Genomic DNA, 15,625 nt, shown 5'->3' on the forward strand with positions numbered 1-15,625 from the left:
TCAGTAGTTCCATCTTTGCACATCGTCAAGATAATACTTTTGTGAGGTCGCCGTGGTTGACTACGGGAGGCCAAGCGATGACCTCTGCTGTACTCCACAGCCAAGGAGGATATGGTGCTTGAGTAAGCCCGACGACACCGGTCCCCCAATTTCTTATCACAACCCCTTACCCTTCGCTCGCGACTCACCACGTCAGACCAGAAGGTGACCACTGTCTGAATTGACAACGCTTCCACTCATGTTGCGATCCTTCATCGCCGCCAGATACGCCTCGACTACATCTTCCACACTGCCAACCTTCCCAGTCGTAGTCTGCAGCGCATTAACAAAGAGATTCACCCAACATTTGAACACCTTACCTTCGCGGCCATACTTTCGAGCATTTCTTGTTTCTTCTCCTGCCCGTGTGCATCCCACATCTCGGTCTCAACCGGACCAGGGCTGACAAGGTTGACCCTGACAGGCTTCAAATCGAGCGCCAGATTTCTGACCTGTCTTGATGTGAGCATCTCCAAGTGCCTTCGATATCGCCGCACGTACCATTCCGTGCAACCCCGCCGCATAAGAAGCAACCACCGTCCAGCCTGGAATTGGTTTGTCGCTCACGCTCCCCGTTGTCAAGGTAATACTGCTTCTCGAATCCCAGACTAACGCCTTCCTGGCGTATTTCGCCACCATCAGCGGTGCGAAGAACCTAACACTGCCAGCCTAGCCTTGGTCAGCCGACTGCGTTCGCCTCTTTTCAGCGTATCACCTACCTTCTGCACAAACGGCATATCCCACTCCTCAATCTCCTTCATCGCCAGGCCGTCTCCAGCCGTGAAAACCACATGATTCAGCTTGCGCCCGCTCAGGAGCTTCTCGACCCCAGTAAACAGCTGCCTCACTTCCCCCTCCAATTTGTCTGGTTCTCCGAGATTGCACGCCACGCCGACAAGCTTCGCTCCACGACCGACCGCATCTGGGTACGTCTTCTCTAGCCGGCGGATGGCGTCATCGACACGAGACTGCTGCGAGGAAGAGATGATGACATGTGAGGCGCCATGCTCGAGCAGCGCGCAGGCCACGCCAAAGCCGAGACCGGAGGAGCCGCCAATGACAAGGACGGCTGTTGAGGCGAGCTTGGAAGTGTATGTCGTAGGGTCTGGCATGATGATAGTGGACTGGATGAATACGAAGTGGGAGACCTTACGCGATTGGAAGCAATCGGTGGAAAGGTGACGATTGCAGGTGAGTCTCACTATCAAGAAATGTTGAAATCCCTCTCAGCAGTCGTCAGAAATCAACCATGCGTAGCAACAATTTATCCATTGCGGCAGAATGCGGCTCTCCCGCGAATGAGATCATTGTCGATGAGTGCATCACCGGCAATAAGGTCACGGTGCCGTCCGAACTCCTTTAGGTTTTCCAATCGCGTCATGAGTCGTGGAGTTACTCAAAGTCGACAGATGCCAATCGGGGCGCCTGTAGCTCGACGCCTTATGCCAAGCACCAATCACGACATGGACGATGCATTTGCCGTTTTGGGAGTTTCCCTCTAAGTCTACAGGTGGGCTCCCACAGTTCACGGACAATGATATCAGCATACGATTGGCTTTCAGCTTTAGCCACATATGCTACAAGTGTCTGCACTATGTTCAATCGCGCTCACTCGATCTGCACATCTACTGTGTAGGAACGTAGGCCTAGGGACAGAAGGAAGCTGAACGTTTCAAGACAGACTCACCGAAAAAGGAAACTTCGGTATGTAAGGCACTATCATTGACGATTGCTTTACAACAGCAATAACTTCATCAAGTGGAAGTTACCTTGGTCTGACCAGCCCATGCACCCTGTGCACGGGCATGAGCCGAATAGAAGAATTGCATCCACTGCTGTACGCCCACAACTGGACGGACAGGCGCCAACACCACAGACTTTGGCCTGACAAGGTCAGGACACGGCTTCATCTGGAACAGTCCAGCCTCCTCACCTTTGAGAGCCTCTCGTTCCCTCTTCAGGCGCTCGCCGCGACGCATGCGCCAGCGTCCAGTCACGGTGATGATGATGGTCAGCAGAATTGTGAAGGCGGCTATAATGCCGACCAGGGCGACAATGTTGGCGTGGCCGGGGGCGTTCATGTCGAGGCCTCCAACGGCTGACCGTGCGAATTGCTGGGTCATGTCTTTGCAAAGATAGAATTCTTGGTGCGTAGTCTGAGACTGGGGAGCTGCGGAATCTCTCGCACGTTCGTCGTGCAGCATCGATCTTTATTACCCAACAGGGGCATGGCTGGTGGCTCATCGTAAATCCCTTGTTCAGCAACGGCTTTGTGCTACAACTGTACAAACCACCCCAGCTTTGTCGGATGAAAGACTTATTTGCACAAAGGCTTTTTTGGCGCGAGCCTAGGTGCTCTTTTATGCAACGCGCATACCGTTACGCAGTATGAACGTAATGACACAGCCATTGACAGAGCTAATGCCATCGGTGTCGAAGGGTTGGGTAGGCTTCTCCCTTTGCTGCGATGGGAGCTAGATAGACAGAAGTCAGAATACGCTCCTATGCCATCAAATTTCTAAAGAGCCCCTGTAGAGTCTGAGAGTCTTGTCGCTTAAGTCAACCAAAGGGTTGATCGAGACCTTGACCGCGTTGTTGTACTCGGTTCTGATCGCTGCTAGTGGACCTTTCCCCTGCCAAATTCCAGCGAGTACCGTAGAGCTTGATACGGAAGGCTGAAGTGGTCAGCGACCAACTCTAAGGGTAAAAATGCAAGAATCGAGGAGTTACGAGCTGCAGCTATATTCAGCAACGGCTTAGAAGCGGTCTAGAACACATTGTCGCGATCGTCTCAGGAAGGGAGTGGTATCGCACCGAGGCGTTGAGCACGTTTTATATGTCGAGGTACACGAAACCTGTCCATTCTATCAAGTCACGCGTCAAGAGCGCGAACGAACTTTGCTCAGGCAACAGCAGATAAGCGGAAGTGCGCACCACTGAGAATAATATCGAATCGAACTGACCCCTCCCCAAAAAGATTTCGACTATTGAGATTGTCTCTCAGTAGTCGAGAGCCCGAATGGTTCTATCATATTCACACCGCAGTCCCTTAAGTATTTGAGAGTAACTGACCACTCTTGAATCGCAGGAATTTAGGATAGGAGGAGGATTCGGACCTGCTAGATATATGGTGAGAAATCATGACCCGAGGCTCCCGAAACAGAGCCAGCAGGCGTGTTTCCGGGGCTGCCGTTGACTAGAACTCGAACATAATCATATTAATACATCAAAATGAGATATTACTATGGTAGGGGCAAACCTGAGCTGAGGTGGGGTGGCCGCCAGGCTTGGCGTTTTGCCTTACAAGGCGGACGGGTTTTCTGTCCCGGCGTTTCCACTTTCAGCATACTCTACGGCATTGGACCCGGCGAAAGTAAGCGCTTCCACAATTTCCCTGCAGTCTCCCACTAGCCATGTGCTAAAAGCTGGTCGTGTCTTGGAAGGTGAGCACAACCGATCCATCAGCTATTGCCAATACGAGGCCGTGGAAGCCTCGGCGCCCATGGAGTAGAAATACAAACCCCGTGCCCCTCGCTCGGGACATTGCGACCTCGTTCCGTTCCAAAGATAAAATCTCGACGTACCCAGATGTTTTCTGATATGCATTAGACACATTACTGTCAGATCAAAACCTCTGTGAGGGTCTTGGCTCTTTCTTTGATACTACATGGTCCTTTCCCTTTTGTTCGAGTGGGGTGCGGTGGAAGCTAGAATAGCTCGAACGAATGAGAGTTCTGGGTCTTTGTACGAACTCAAAGCTGCATTGTCGTATGCTGGCATTGTGCGAAGGTGGCGCTCGAGCAGTACATAAGTTCCCGATGAAATGTTTTCGCGCAGGCTCTATTCTACCGCAAAAAGAACATGACGCTACACAAACTCATATGGTGCTTTACGCTACTTGCCTCGCTGACACAAGCGCGGCCAGACATTTCATCTTATTCTCTTGCGAAGCGCGGCGAAGTAATTTACACCCCAACCGATTGGAAACTGCCAGAGGATGCTAAGCTCAACCCAGCTAACGGGAAGCCGCAGGATAAAGAGGGGAAGGCGCTCGGGTTTTGCATACGTTCAGGCGGCGAGATCAAGGACGGTCAATGGAAAAATTTCGATAGCAAGTGTTGGCAACACGGGGATGTGCTGGCCGGCAAACCCTCGGGGACAGGTCCATGCTTTAACCTCGATTACCCCCATGCCAACGGCAACGCGAGATCCGGTTACTGGCCTGGTAAGGACGTCAATTGTATACTGTTCAAAAGGGCGGATTGCCAGTACCCCAGGTTGGACGAGAAACGCGCCGAAACCGGTTCTGTAGTTCTACAACCACCAGGTATGGCTGCGCTGGAAGTGGGATGGTGGGTGGAACACGGATTCAAGGACAGCTCAGGCCGCATCATGGGCCCAAAATCCTATCAATGCTACACCAGAGGGAAAGGCAACGTGGGACTCGGAAATGATGTTGCGAGCATGGGATATGTCGGGCTTGGAGCAGAGTACTGATCGGGAGTCTGTGACCATCAATTTGATTTTGCTCCTTAGTTGAGCGCAAGCAAATGACTTAGTAAGAACTTGTCTGCATTAAGCCTGAGTTCCAATGCCTGTTAGGAAGTCTTATCATACACCATCGCGCTACACTCTGCGCTGTGCGTAGCAGGCCAAAGCTGTGCTGGTCGTCCATGTTGATTCTGCAATAGAATAATGCACTGGTGTGTCCTGATAGTGGCATTTCGATTTTCTGAATGGTACAAGGAGTGCAATCTCCACGCCAAGCCTTTTACTGCCTGTCCGGGTAGATTGCGAGAATCTTCCTACACGAAGTCGACCACATTCTTCCCCAGTAATCCTGCGGTCTTTGTACGACGTGAGCTTGACTATCTACTGATATTTCCGCCACGCAAGGCTTCTACACTCTCTATGCTCAAGTCAAACAAGCGATGCTTAGCTGACCCTGATCTTCCGATGCGTCAACTAGCAGCAACTGATCAAAAGCGTACTATCGATTCGATTATGCTGTGTGAATCTGTGGGCAGAACACACTAATATATGTGTAGGGGGTCGTCCACGTGAAAGGACATGTACACCATCTGAAGCCGGATACCCACAAGTGGTCTAGGGCCAACTATAGCTTTCGGGCTTTCACGAGACACGATATGTCACACAGAGTGCTTCATACTGACGAAAGACTTGAGCATGCTAATGATCAGATTCCAGTTGACATCTCTAGTGATGTTGAAACAGCGTTGGCATTTGAACAAGCATATAAGATTGTAGACGGGAAGGTGTGTATAAATAGCTAAAAACATGGGCATGTCAGCATCTGCTCTTGACGACGCAGTTGAAATCTGATCTTGTCATTAACCGCATAAGTCGTGTACGTAGGTGCTCATATTGATATCGAAGAATCCTTTCCGGGTGTACAGAAGCGCTCTCGCTCGGAAACAAACAATTAATAAGGGACGAATCGCTTAGTAGTTGTCTCGCTGAACCTGCCAGGCAAGCACAATCATCCAGAAGAACAGCACCGCAAGCACGATGGACCAAGCAAAGGAAGCTTTCCAACACGCGCAGATATTGCTCTGGGTCAACCAAGCCAGTGTCTCGACAGATACGCCTGTGTACGGCCGGCCAGTAACATAGGTGTTGCAGTTCGAGTTAACGTTACCCGAAGGACCGAATAATTGTATAGCTGTCTCGATCAGGACCGTCAGCCATAGTACAAATAGGATGAAAGCGCCCAGCAGAATGCCGCCCGGAATGAGCATCCGCCTAGAGGCAAGGACCAAGATGATGAGTAGAAACAATATCGTAAGCGAAGCAGTGACGATGGCGAACGTGAAGAGCCTGTCTGGAAGTCAGTATGTCGTCAGATAGCCAGATTCATGGAAAGCCCACCATGGTATGCCTATGTCCATCTGTTGTTGGACCACGATAAACCAGGCATTGATGCCTAGTACCGTGGCGGCACCAGCCAGGACAACGAAGATCCATAGGTTAAGTTGGAGTTCGGGCCAGTGGTACCGCCGGTGGGACTCGCGGACCACAATCTCTGTCCCGGACATGTTTTGTAGTGTATACTGTATTGATAGCGCGGCTGCGCGAGGTGTCGCGACGAGTGTCGGGGGTTGGAGGAGGGGTTCTCGTTGCGCAATATAGCGGGCTGGTGCCGGCGGGCCGCAAGGATGTCTGGGTATGCTATACAGGTGGCGGCAGAAGCATGGTCCGTCCCAGATACTTTATGTATACCAGCAAAAGCTCTGCCGGCAAGGTATACCCAACAGCGCAGGGCAGCGAGTCGCAGATGGTCGAGCGGTCAGATCCAGGTGGAGTAGCTTGGCGGTAGCTTGCGTGGTCTCGAATAGGCGGTAGCCAGCGTGGCAGCTGGTGGACGGTATTCAGTCGATGTAGATTGGGTTAAGTGAAGCGCAAGTAAATGAGAGTATCTTCATAAGATACAGGCAATCTTGATGTTGTCTTGTTGATGAATATGCTGAATCAAGGCCTTATTTCTGCTCCACCTTGCTGATGGCCTTGCCAAAAGTGACGGACTGCCGGTTGCCCCTCGCAACCATGGCTCCCGCACACCGCGTGCTGGACATCCCTGCCAGATCGATTCAGCCCGCCCGTCCTCGCAAGCACTGCGTTCACCGCGACTGGACAGAGCTTCGAAGTTGTTGAAGATAGCTGTTAATACCCGTCGCATGATATCGCAACCATGAGTGTACGAGTGGTGGCCCGGATCCGCCCACTGCTCAAGACCGAGCGTACTGTCGATGAAGTCCTTTCTGCACATGGCGGCGCCGACGACAAAACCTCGATCGTCAAGATTCCCAATCCGAAGAACTTCGCCGAAGAATACAGCTTTCAATTCAACAGTGTCTACGGCCAGGACTCAACCCAGCAGCAGATCTTCGAAGCTGAAGGTATATCATCGGGCGCAATGCTGTTCGTCTTATGCTAATGCGAACAGTCTCACCCGCCATCAAACATCTGTTCCAAGGTCTCGATGTGACGATATTCGCGTATGGCTCCACAGGCACGGGCAAAACGCATACCATGCGTGGGGGGAAGTCATTAACCGATCGAGGCCTGATACCACGGCTTCTCAGCAACATATACCGAAAGAGTAAGGCTATCGAGAAGAACAACGACGGAGCTACCACTGTGGAGGTCTCCATGAGCTACTATGAAATCTATAATGACCGGGTCTTCGATCTTTTCCAGAGTCCTGAGTCACGCACGGCGACTGGCCTGCCGATTCGCGAAGCGGAAGGTGGGAAGACGGTTGTTGTTGGCCTTAGTGAAGAGCCCTGCAGCTGTCTGAAGGACTTCGAACTCCTCTACGACAAGGCAAATGCCAATCGAAGTACTGGCGCGACCAAGCTTAATGCCCACTCTTCGAGGAGCCACGCCATTCTTTGCGTCAAAGTCACCATCAAAAGCCCGACCGAAACGAGAGTGAGCACGGCGTCCTGTATCGACCTTGCAGGCTCCGAAGACAATCGCCGAACTGGTAATGGTAAGGAACGTATGGTCGAGTCCGCTTCCATCAACAAGTCGCTCTTCGTCCTGGCTCAATGCGTTGAGGCCATCTCCAAACACCACCCACGGATTCCTTTCCGCGAGTCAAAGATGACAAGAATATTGTCGCTCGGGCAGAACAACGGGATCACAATCATGATTTTGAACTTGGCCTCAACCAAGTCGTTCCATCTGGACACGCTTAGCTCCCTCAATTTCGCCAATCGCACCAAGAAGATCGAGGTTAAGGAAGTCGAGAACGAGCCTATATTCAAAGGTCCACCTGTTAAAGCCGCTGGTGTCGCCGTTGCCGGCCCCAACATCCAGCGACAGCCCCTTCGTTCGCTCACTCACGTGGTGAATGTGAATCTCAATGCACCACGCGATCCCGCCAAGGACAAGCCTCTCAAAGCCTTCTCCGTGTACTCGGACCGCTCTAAAGCCAACAACGCACGCCATTCCAGCGGTACTGGTCACAAAACCTCACCATTGAAACGCACGGCGGATACCTCTATGCTTTGTACACGGCCCGCGAAGAGCAGCCGCCCCAACCCTGGCACGACACATATGCGCCCCCGTAATCCTACGAACCCGTCCGGCCCATCCGTTACAGAAGCCTCTATTGAATCCATTGTCGAACGAAAAGTCTCCGAGATGCTCGCCAACCGCGCTCTGGGAACCAATGCTGCACCGCAGCAGACTATTTCTGCCGAGGTACAGAAGCGTCTGGACGAGATTGAGAAGCGGCTCGAAGGACAGGAGGGCGAGCGAGCCGAGGGCCTTAGTTACCTCTTCATGGCTAAACAGCACCAGGCCAGGGGCGAGGATGTGAGCGCACTAAGAATGTATAACTTGGCCAAGCCTTATTTCGAGGGCAATGAGAAGCTGGACCGCAAGATTGAGCGTCTGAAAGAGAAGATTGAGGCGAAGCGGGATCTCGAGCAGGAGCAGCCGACCAACAGAGGCAGGGACGTGGATGCAGACGAAAGCTACGTCGATGAGAACGGCAGCAACGATGCTTATGCATCTGATGCCTCGGACGCCTCTGGCCCCCGAGCGAGGCCGAGGGGACGTAAACATGCCCCTCCCGCGCGCCGCCCGCCTCGACAGCACACCTCGTCCCCCGACCCTCTAGCGTCCGATGCACCCCCAATCACAGCGCATGCCGCGCGTAGCGATGTTGTACTCACGCCTCGTACGAAGCATATCCTCTCCATCATCAACAGCCGCGACGTCGCACAGATCAAAAAGCTGCACGGGGTCGGGCCGCGGAAGGCCGAGGGCATCGTCGACTACCTGGCCGAGCTGGACGAGGAGATTAAGGACGGCGGCGGGTGGTACGAGGTGCGCGACTGGGAGTCCTTGAAGGGCCTCAGGGGCCTGGGTGCTCGGGGGCTGGGCGTCATGCGCGAGGGCGTCGCGCTGTGATGTGCTGGCTGGATGACGGCTGCGAGCCATTGGGTGCATTGATATCGGATGGACATGGTTAGCATTGAGCGGCATTGCATAGCACGGCGTTCGTCGTGCCTGGACTGGGCTGGAGAACTTGAAGCTGGAACCAGGCCATGCTGGGGCTGTAAATGTAGTGTATGATTACGAGGGCATGGCACCTGAATGAACATACCATTTCTATCTTCTAATGCCTTCGCTGCGATACTGTTGTCGTCGAAATTTGCCTTCAAGTATGTTGATGCAAAGCGAACGTGACAAGCTACCGTCAGCGTATCCGCCGAATGGAGAGGGTATCTCAACTCAAACCAAGTCCACGCGCAATATCGCCAACGCTGAAAGCAACGGTTCGAGCATCTACCCCAGCGTCGCAGTCCTATTTTCGTTCTGTGATCCAAGAAGTCCCTCTCTTTACTCCTCGGTCCCGCTATCTATCATCGTCCTCTGATTCGGTTCCCACCCCTAGAGTAATGCCCTGGACTTCGCTCTCCTCCAGCACCACGATGCCGTACGGATCACGGTCCCGTTCGGAGACAACCACCTCTACGCTCTCGTCCTCAAGGATCTCTTCGATCCCGTCCTCCCAACTGCCCCCTTCTTTCTTCCACTGTTTTCTTGTCTGCTCCCATTCGCCGTTCAGATGCTGCTCTAGCCGGTCCCGGAACACTCCCCACAGGTAGCCCCTCTCGCTATTGCTGTGGAATAGACTGACGACGCATCCGCCTCTCTCCGTGACCGCCAGCGCCTCGTGATGTGACATCTCTCCAGTGAAGATCAGATCTGGCGGTGAGGAGGCACGTGAGATGACCGAGGCGCCGCTACCGGGGCAGATGCCGACCGTGCGCACGAGGATGTCTTCGACCAGCGACGACTGAGGGATTGCGACAGGGAAGCCCTTGGGAAGACCAATGGCGTGGGCTATGCGCGTGATGAGTATCGTAAGGGGTTGCGGCGTGTCGAAGGTGAGAATGCGTCCAGACCCAGTATTCTCTGACGTGTAGGTGTCGCTATCAGTCAGGGCATTAGCGGCACTTAGGGCGGCTGAGGGAGACGGTGTGATAACGCTGCGCTTGTGCGACAGAACATTGCTATGGAAAGCAGCGGTTGGCCGTGGATATGTCGGCTTACTGTAGGCGCGGTGTGGGTTAGTAGGGCGTTTGGTCTTCGGTTTAGGCGTTGAAGGGTCTGCGGGCTGGTCGTTGCTAGCGTTGGATGCATTGACGGGTGGTGAAGACTCTGAGGCTGAGGTTGAGCGATCAGTAATAGAAGAGGGCGAGCTACCCGCGGTGTAGTTCTCTGCAGTACGTGGGTCGATCTTGCCAGTTACAACGTCGCAGAGCCAGTCTCCCATGCCACCAGGAACGATATCCACTGCCGTGTGTGGAGAGTAGACAGAGATGCCGTGGGCGGCAAGACGGAGGAGCGTGTGTTGTTGGGTATCGCCAAGGGTTATAGACTTGAGACCACGGAATATTATGGGATGGTAGGCAACCACGACTGAGTGCTTGTTTTGTATTGCTTCTTCTGCTACAGCCTTGGTAAGGTCGATGGTGAGTAGGACGGAGTTGCGATTTCGACGTTCGCGAAGGAATGGGGCTTCAAGGAGCAGCCCCGTATTGTCAAAGGATTTGTCTGCTAGGCACTCCGGATAGAGTGTCCGCATTGACGAGACTACGGCTTTTGTGAACGGCGAGGCCATGGTGTGCAGGCTGGATCTGCCGAAAACGCGTGTACAGGAGGGTGCTGTCGTCAATACGCGACGCAACATGAAGGCACTGGACGAGGTTCGCCAGCTTCGGGCTGAGCTTATAAGCGCGTAGGCGTATGCTACGACCATCCACAAAACGCGGCTTGATGCGCGTGAAGCTGTTTAGAATCTGTAGCCCAACGACCAATGACGTAGCTCGAGATTTCTCGAGATCGTCTCCATTTCCGCAGAGCCGCTGCGATTTCTAAACATTTTACTGCACTTCGCCAACAACCGTGAACGGGACCTAGCTCTACTGTGAAGTCAGTACCTCGCTCTTCATGCCCTTCCGGATACCGTGCCAGCTTGCGCGCCTTGCCAGACCTACAATTTTCCGCGCCTCAGTCCCCGCGGCGTCAAGATTTACAGCTCGGTCAACGACTGCGGTTCGCCGACCACTCTCCCACACTGCGCGCCTAAAGTCAAGCCCCATGGCTGCCGAAACAGACACACAAGCTGCTGCCACTGCAGTGGATTCAGGCGTCACACCTGACTCTCTGACGGAAGCACTCAAGTCCAAGATGAATATTCAGCACATTTCGATTGAGGACATGTCCGGCGGATGTGGCCAGGCATTCAATGCTATCATTGTTTCACCAGACTTCGAGAAGAAGAGCTTGCTTCAGAGACATCGTATGGTCAACGCCGCATTGAAGGCCGAGATTGCGGCCATACACGCTTGGACGCCGAAATGCCTTACACCGGAGCAGTGGGAGAAGGAGCAATCAAGGTGAATGTCGGCTGGAGGATGTTGTTGCGAGCCATTGCTCGGAATGCGCGCTGGACCCGACGCATGGACTGCCAACTTGCATTAAGCACGCGAGCAGTGCAGACTCAAAGCCGAGCAGAGACACGGTAAGCTGGGGGCACAGTACGATTCCGTCCAGCGATTTCGCGTCGGCCCCGGGCTGATGAAGCCGCGAAGCGTTCCGGTTGCGGACTTTGAACTAGGTCCAAGAGGCTGCGATGATACCAAGTACTGTTAGTTACATTCCGTACAAGAGCTACCCGCGATAACATTGTCCGATTTTCTTTTTATCGTTGGTCCAATGAAAGAATAGCATATAAATGCATCTCGCGAGATTGACCGGGAGGTGCGCCCCGAGATACGACTACCTGACTTTCCGAGCGGAACGCCAGGGGTGCACTCGCACGCAAACAAGATGCCCCGGAATGCGCCGCTGGTTGACAGCACTGCAGAGTGGGCCCCCGAGGAATGCAGCTGTTCCCCGTATGCTGGGTCAGGGATCCCGCTGTCATGAAGCCGCGGGTTTGACGTTCGTTCAGTAGGACAGACAGGTCTAGGAGACGCCAGTCAGGGTCTGCTTGCGCCGTGCTCGGCCTTCTCCCGCATGGCAAGGAAGACTCCACGCAACAGCACAACAGAGGTAGAGAAAGTTTCACGAGGTGGCCGCTAGTTTCGAGGCCTCAATGGATCCGGGATTAGAGGCGTCCAGACCGCAGACAGAAAGAGAGCTGGGGGCGCATGTCATGGCAGCTGTGGCTTGACGCTGTCGCCCAAAAGGTGCACCGAAAGGGAAACCTTTGCCCCGTTCCAGCAGCCACCAGAGCTCAGTTAGGCCTGCCCTGTGGCCCCAAACAGATCTGAGGTGACCCCTGCAAACTACTTTTCTCGGGTCCTGCATCGTACAGTACGTCGCCGAAATCGCGCAAGATCTGTGCTATCCGAGCTACGGAGGGGTGCTCAGGGGTTTTCAGCGATTTGGACCACCGACAAACGGGTAATAGCAGTCCAGAGGCGATCGTTGCTCAACCAATCTCGACTCAGCTTGCCACAATCCCTGGGTGAAAAGAAGAGGAGATGCTGGTGTTGCACATCTGTACTGTTCAGGGCAAGGTCTAGCAGCAGATCCGCTGGAGACAATCCGCCAAAAGGCCGCCGCCTACATCATCTCCACCACCAGAGGTGGATTGGCTGGGAAGAGCAATGCGGCTATTCGTACGGTGCAAGGTGAACCGGAACCTCACCAACTGACCTCTGGTAAAAAGCTTGAGACTGGGGGGGCGCTCGCCGATTCGCAGGCTGACCCTGGTAGCCCACACGCCCGCTTAGGCTTGAGTGTGCCAAAGCCTGTTCGCCCACGCTGCTTGTCACCTCCAATTATTCGTGGTGACCAGGCCAGCATTGGCATTGGCATTGGCACTGGTGTTGGTGCTGGTGCTGGCACTGGTACTGGCCATTTTGATACCGGTCCTAAGAGTCGCTCTTTCATTTCCTCATCCCCTCTAAGCTTCCTCACCGTCCCTCGTGCTTCAAACGCTTCACACGACGCCCAAGCCCAGGCGCAGTACTCTTTTTATCACTGTCCCGATCGCCATCGCCCACTGCGCCTTTGTATCTCAGTCGCTACGCCTGCCGGTTTTGCGCGCTTGCACCATCGGCACGTCACTCACCTCCACAGCTCAGCCTCCAAGTCCCATCACTCGTCCAGGGTCGCTACCGACCTTGACAATCGCGCATCGCATCGTAAGCTTCGACATATACACTACTTCTTATTTTTTGCAACCCGCCACTTCCGGTCGCAATCCCAGGCTCATTCCTTGTCAAAGCTCAACCCCGAATTCCGCATACGTTCAACCGCTCGATTGGCTTAGCCGAAACCATGCCCTCTTGAATCGGCTACCTGCCTGACCACCACCCCGCCTTAGTCGCACGACGCCGCTTCGGCAGCCAGCATTCGGACATTCCAGGTCTCAGAAACACTATTGCGTCAATCTATACCTATACCTACGCGAACTACAAGCAGCCATCACTAAGCAGCTATCGCCATGGACTCGGGTTCGGTGAGCGGCGCTTCTGCCGCTAATAACTCGAGCGATTTTGTTCGCAAGCTCTACAAGTAAGTCTGGCTCTAAGTGCCCTTCTCCAAGCCCACGCTGATTGCGATCTAGAATGCTTGAAGACCCTTCTTACTCCTCCGTGGTACGATGGGGAGACGAGGGCGATAGCTTTGTCGTCCTGGAAAACGAAAAATTCACCAAATCTATCCTACCCAAACACTTCAAGCACTCCAACTTCGCATCTTTCGTCCGACAGCTAAACAAGTATGACTTTCACAAAGTTCGACAGAACAACGAGGAGGGCGGCACATCGCAATATGGCCCCAACGCGTGGGAGTTCAAGCATCCAGAATTCAAGGCCAACAACAAAGATAGCCTGGACAACATCCGGAGAAAGGCCCCTGCCCCGAGGAAATCAACCAACCTCAATGAAGAACAGATACCCATCCAGCAGATCGACCTGATGAACCAGCAGATTGCGGCGCAGGCTCAACAGATTGAGTCGCTCGCTCACAGCAACCAGCAGCTGCAGGTGAATAACCAGATGTTCATCCAAGAGCTTCTCCGATTGCAGAAGACTGTCGTGAACCATGACCGTGTGATGCAAGACGTCATGACCTTCCTCCACTCCGTCGATAAACAGCGTCGGGACAGTAAATCGCTCTTCGCTCCAGCGGTTTCTGATGGACAACCAACAAACCTGACCCCTACCAGCCAGAATCTCCCCGTCGCCGAAGATGAGCCAGCCAGCCCTCTTCAGCATGCCTCAAAATTACTCAGTGATCTCAACAACGAGGTCCCTTTCAATGTTTCTGGACTCGAGCAGCTGAACACTGCTGTGGCTCCCGCCCCAGTTCCTGCACCCGGCAACCAGTATAGGCAAGGACCTAATTCTGCGACTTCTAGCGGTAGCATGGGTTATTCCAAGATGAACTCGGCCGAGCTGGAGCAGATGGTTTATCCGATGGGTGCTAACAACGGTATTGATCCCATGTACGGCGATCACGTCAACAACATTCCCTACTCCCTGCCCAACAAAGAGCACAGCAGCGCGGACCCACGCCAGCATTTCGCCGATAGTAGGAAGAAAAGCAACTACACAGATCCGGGCTGGATTCGTCAGCCTCGTGTTTTACTTGTTGAGGACGACCCGACCTGTCGGCAAATTGGAGGCAAATTTCTCTACTCCTTTGCCGCACAAGTGGACACTGCACTTGACGGCCTGGAAGCTGTCAGTAAGATGCAGGAGGGCATGAAATACGACATGATTCTGATGGATATCATCATGCCAAATCTGGATGGTGTATCCGCTTGCCATATCATTCGGCAATTCGACAGAACGCCGATAATTGCTATGACGTCGAACATTCGATCCGACGACATCCAGATGTATTTCCAACACGGCATGGACGATGTATTGCCGAAGCCGTTTACGCGGAAATCCCTCCTCGAGATGCTCGAGAAGCATCTCATGCATCTCAAGAAGCTGCCAGACGGTATGGCACCTCCTCCGAGCGCAGGTGTGATGCCATCAGGGGCTCAGTCATCTGCGACTCAATCGGTCCGCGACGACGCTTCCGCGGCCGCCTCTCCGGCTGGCTCATCCGTAGGAACATGGAATTCGCCAAGCCAATACTCGGGCGTTTCGCCTGTAAACCCTCAGATGGGAAATGCATACATGCCACAACAGCAGTATTTGGACGCAAATGCTGCGGCTTATGCTCAGAACGGACCGCAAACGCCAGTCGGCATGAGGGCAATGGCCCAAGCGCCACAGGGAGCTCATCGACGAGGAGTGTCCGAGATGAGTGGTGGTCAGCACGACATGAGTGGCAACAAGAGACAGAGGGTCAATTGGCAGGGCCAGCCAGGCCACCAAGGCCAGCCGCAGCAGATGTCGGCCCCTATGAGACAATGATTGCACAGCGAGGAGCGAACTAGAAGGTGTTTGTTTTGCGCTGTGCCGATTTATTTCAGAAGCCGTCTGGGATTTTCGAGATGCTTTGGCAATGTTGAGGCGCGACACAAGCGACGATTCCGTGCTAAGAGCTCCTCGGCTAGGCGCCACGCCGA

At 53.7% G+C, this 15,625-nt stretch overlaps 7 protein-coding genes across 7 annotated transcripts; 3 read left to right on the forward strand and 4 right to left on the reverse strand.

The window, feature by feature from the left end:
• Window positions 1-192: 192 nt before the first annotated feature.
• Window positions 193-1,151, reverse strand: HMPREF1541_09311 (uncharacterized protein; the record flags this gene model as incomplete). The annotated part of the gene is made up of 4 exons (XM_008713985.1): window positions 193-312; window positions 360-491; window positions 541-708; window positions 759-1,151. The coding sequence occupies 4 exons, from the start codon at window positions 1,149-1,151 to the stop codon at window positions 193-195; spliced, it is 813 nt and encodes a 270-aa protein (XP_008712207.1).
• A 642-nt stretch (window positions 1,152-1,793) lies between these two features.
• HMPREF1541_09312 (uncharacterized protein) lies at window positions 1,794-2,162 on the reverse strand (the record flags this gene model as incomplete). The annotated part of the gene is made up of 1 exon (XM_008713986.1): window positions 1,794-2,162. One exon carries the CDS (start codon window positions 2,160-2,162, stop codon window positions 1,794-1,796), a length of 369 nt encoding a protein of 122 aa, XP_008712208.1.
• Window positions 2,163-5,501: 3,339 nt separating this feature from the next.
• On the reverse strand, window positions 5,502-6,095 carry HMPREF1541_09313 (uncharacterized protein; the record flags this gene model as incomplete). Its single annotated transcript, XM_008713987.1, has 2 exons — window positions 5,502-5,877; window positions 5,929-6,095. The coding sequence occupies 2 exons, from the start codon at window positions 6,093-6,095 to the stop codon at window positions 5,502-5,504; spliced, it is 543 nt and encodes a 180-aa protein (XP_008712209.1).
• Window positions 6,096-6,748: 653 nt separating this feature from the next.
• On the forward strand, window positions 6,749-8,982 carry HMPREF1541_09314 (uncharacterized protein; the record flags this gene model as incomplete). The annotated part of the gene is made up of 2 exons (XM_008713988.1): window positions 6,749-6,956; window positions 7,004-8,982. 2 exons carry the CDS (start codon window positions 6,749-6,751, stop codon window positions 8,980-8,982), a joined length of 2,187 nt encoding a protein of 728 aa, XP_008712210.1.
• A 448-nt stretch (window positions 8,983-9,430) lies between these two features.
• HMPREF1541_09315 (YbgI/family dinuclear metal center protein) lies at window positions 9,431-10,702 on the reverse strand (the record flags this gene model as incomplete). Its single annotated transcript, XM_008713989.1, has 1 exon — window positions 9,431-10,702. The coding sequence occupies one exon, from the start codon at window positions 10,700-10,702 to the stop codon at window positions 9,431-9,433; it is 1,272 nt and encodes a 423-aa protein (XP_008712211.1).
• Window positions 10,703-11,181: 479 nt separating this feature from the next.
• On the forward strand, window positions 11,182-11,484 carry HMPREF1541_09316 (uncharacterized protein; the record flags this gene model as incomplete). Its single annotated transcript, XM_008713990.1, has 1 exon — window positions 11,182-11,484. The coding sequence occupies one exon, from the start codon at window positions 11,182-11,184 to the stop codon at window positions 11,482-11,484; it is 303 nt and encodes a 100-aa protein (XP_008712212.1).
• A 2,056-nt stretch (window positions 11,485-13,540) lies between these two features.
• On the forward strand, window positions 13,541-15,470 carry HMPREF1541_09317 (uncharacterized protein; the record flags this gene model as incomplete). The annotated part of the gene is made up of 2 exons (XM_008713991.1): window positions 13,541-13,611; window positions 13,664-15,470. 2 exons carry the CDS (start codon window positions 13,541-13,543, stop codon window positions 15,468-15,470), a joined length of 1,878 nt encoding a protein of 625 aa, XP_008712213.1.
• Between the last annotated feature and the right edge of the window lie 155 nt (window positions 15,471-15,625).

The sequence above is a fragment of the Cyphellophora europaea genome (assembly GCF_000365145.1).
Source record: "Cyphellophora europaea CBS 101466 unplaced genomic scaffold supercont1.10, whole genome shotgun sequence".
NCBI classification, from domain to species: domain Eukaryota; kingdom Fungi; phylum Ascomycota; class Eurotiomycetes; order Chaetothyriales; family Cyphellophoraceae; genus Cyphellophora; species Cyphellophora europaea.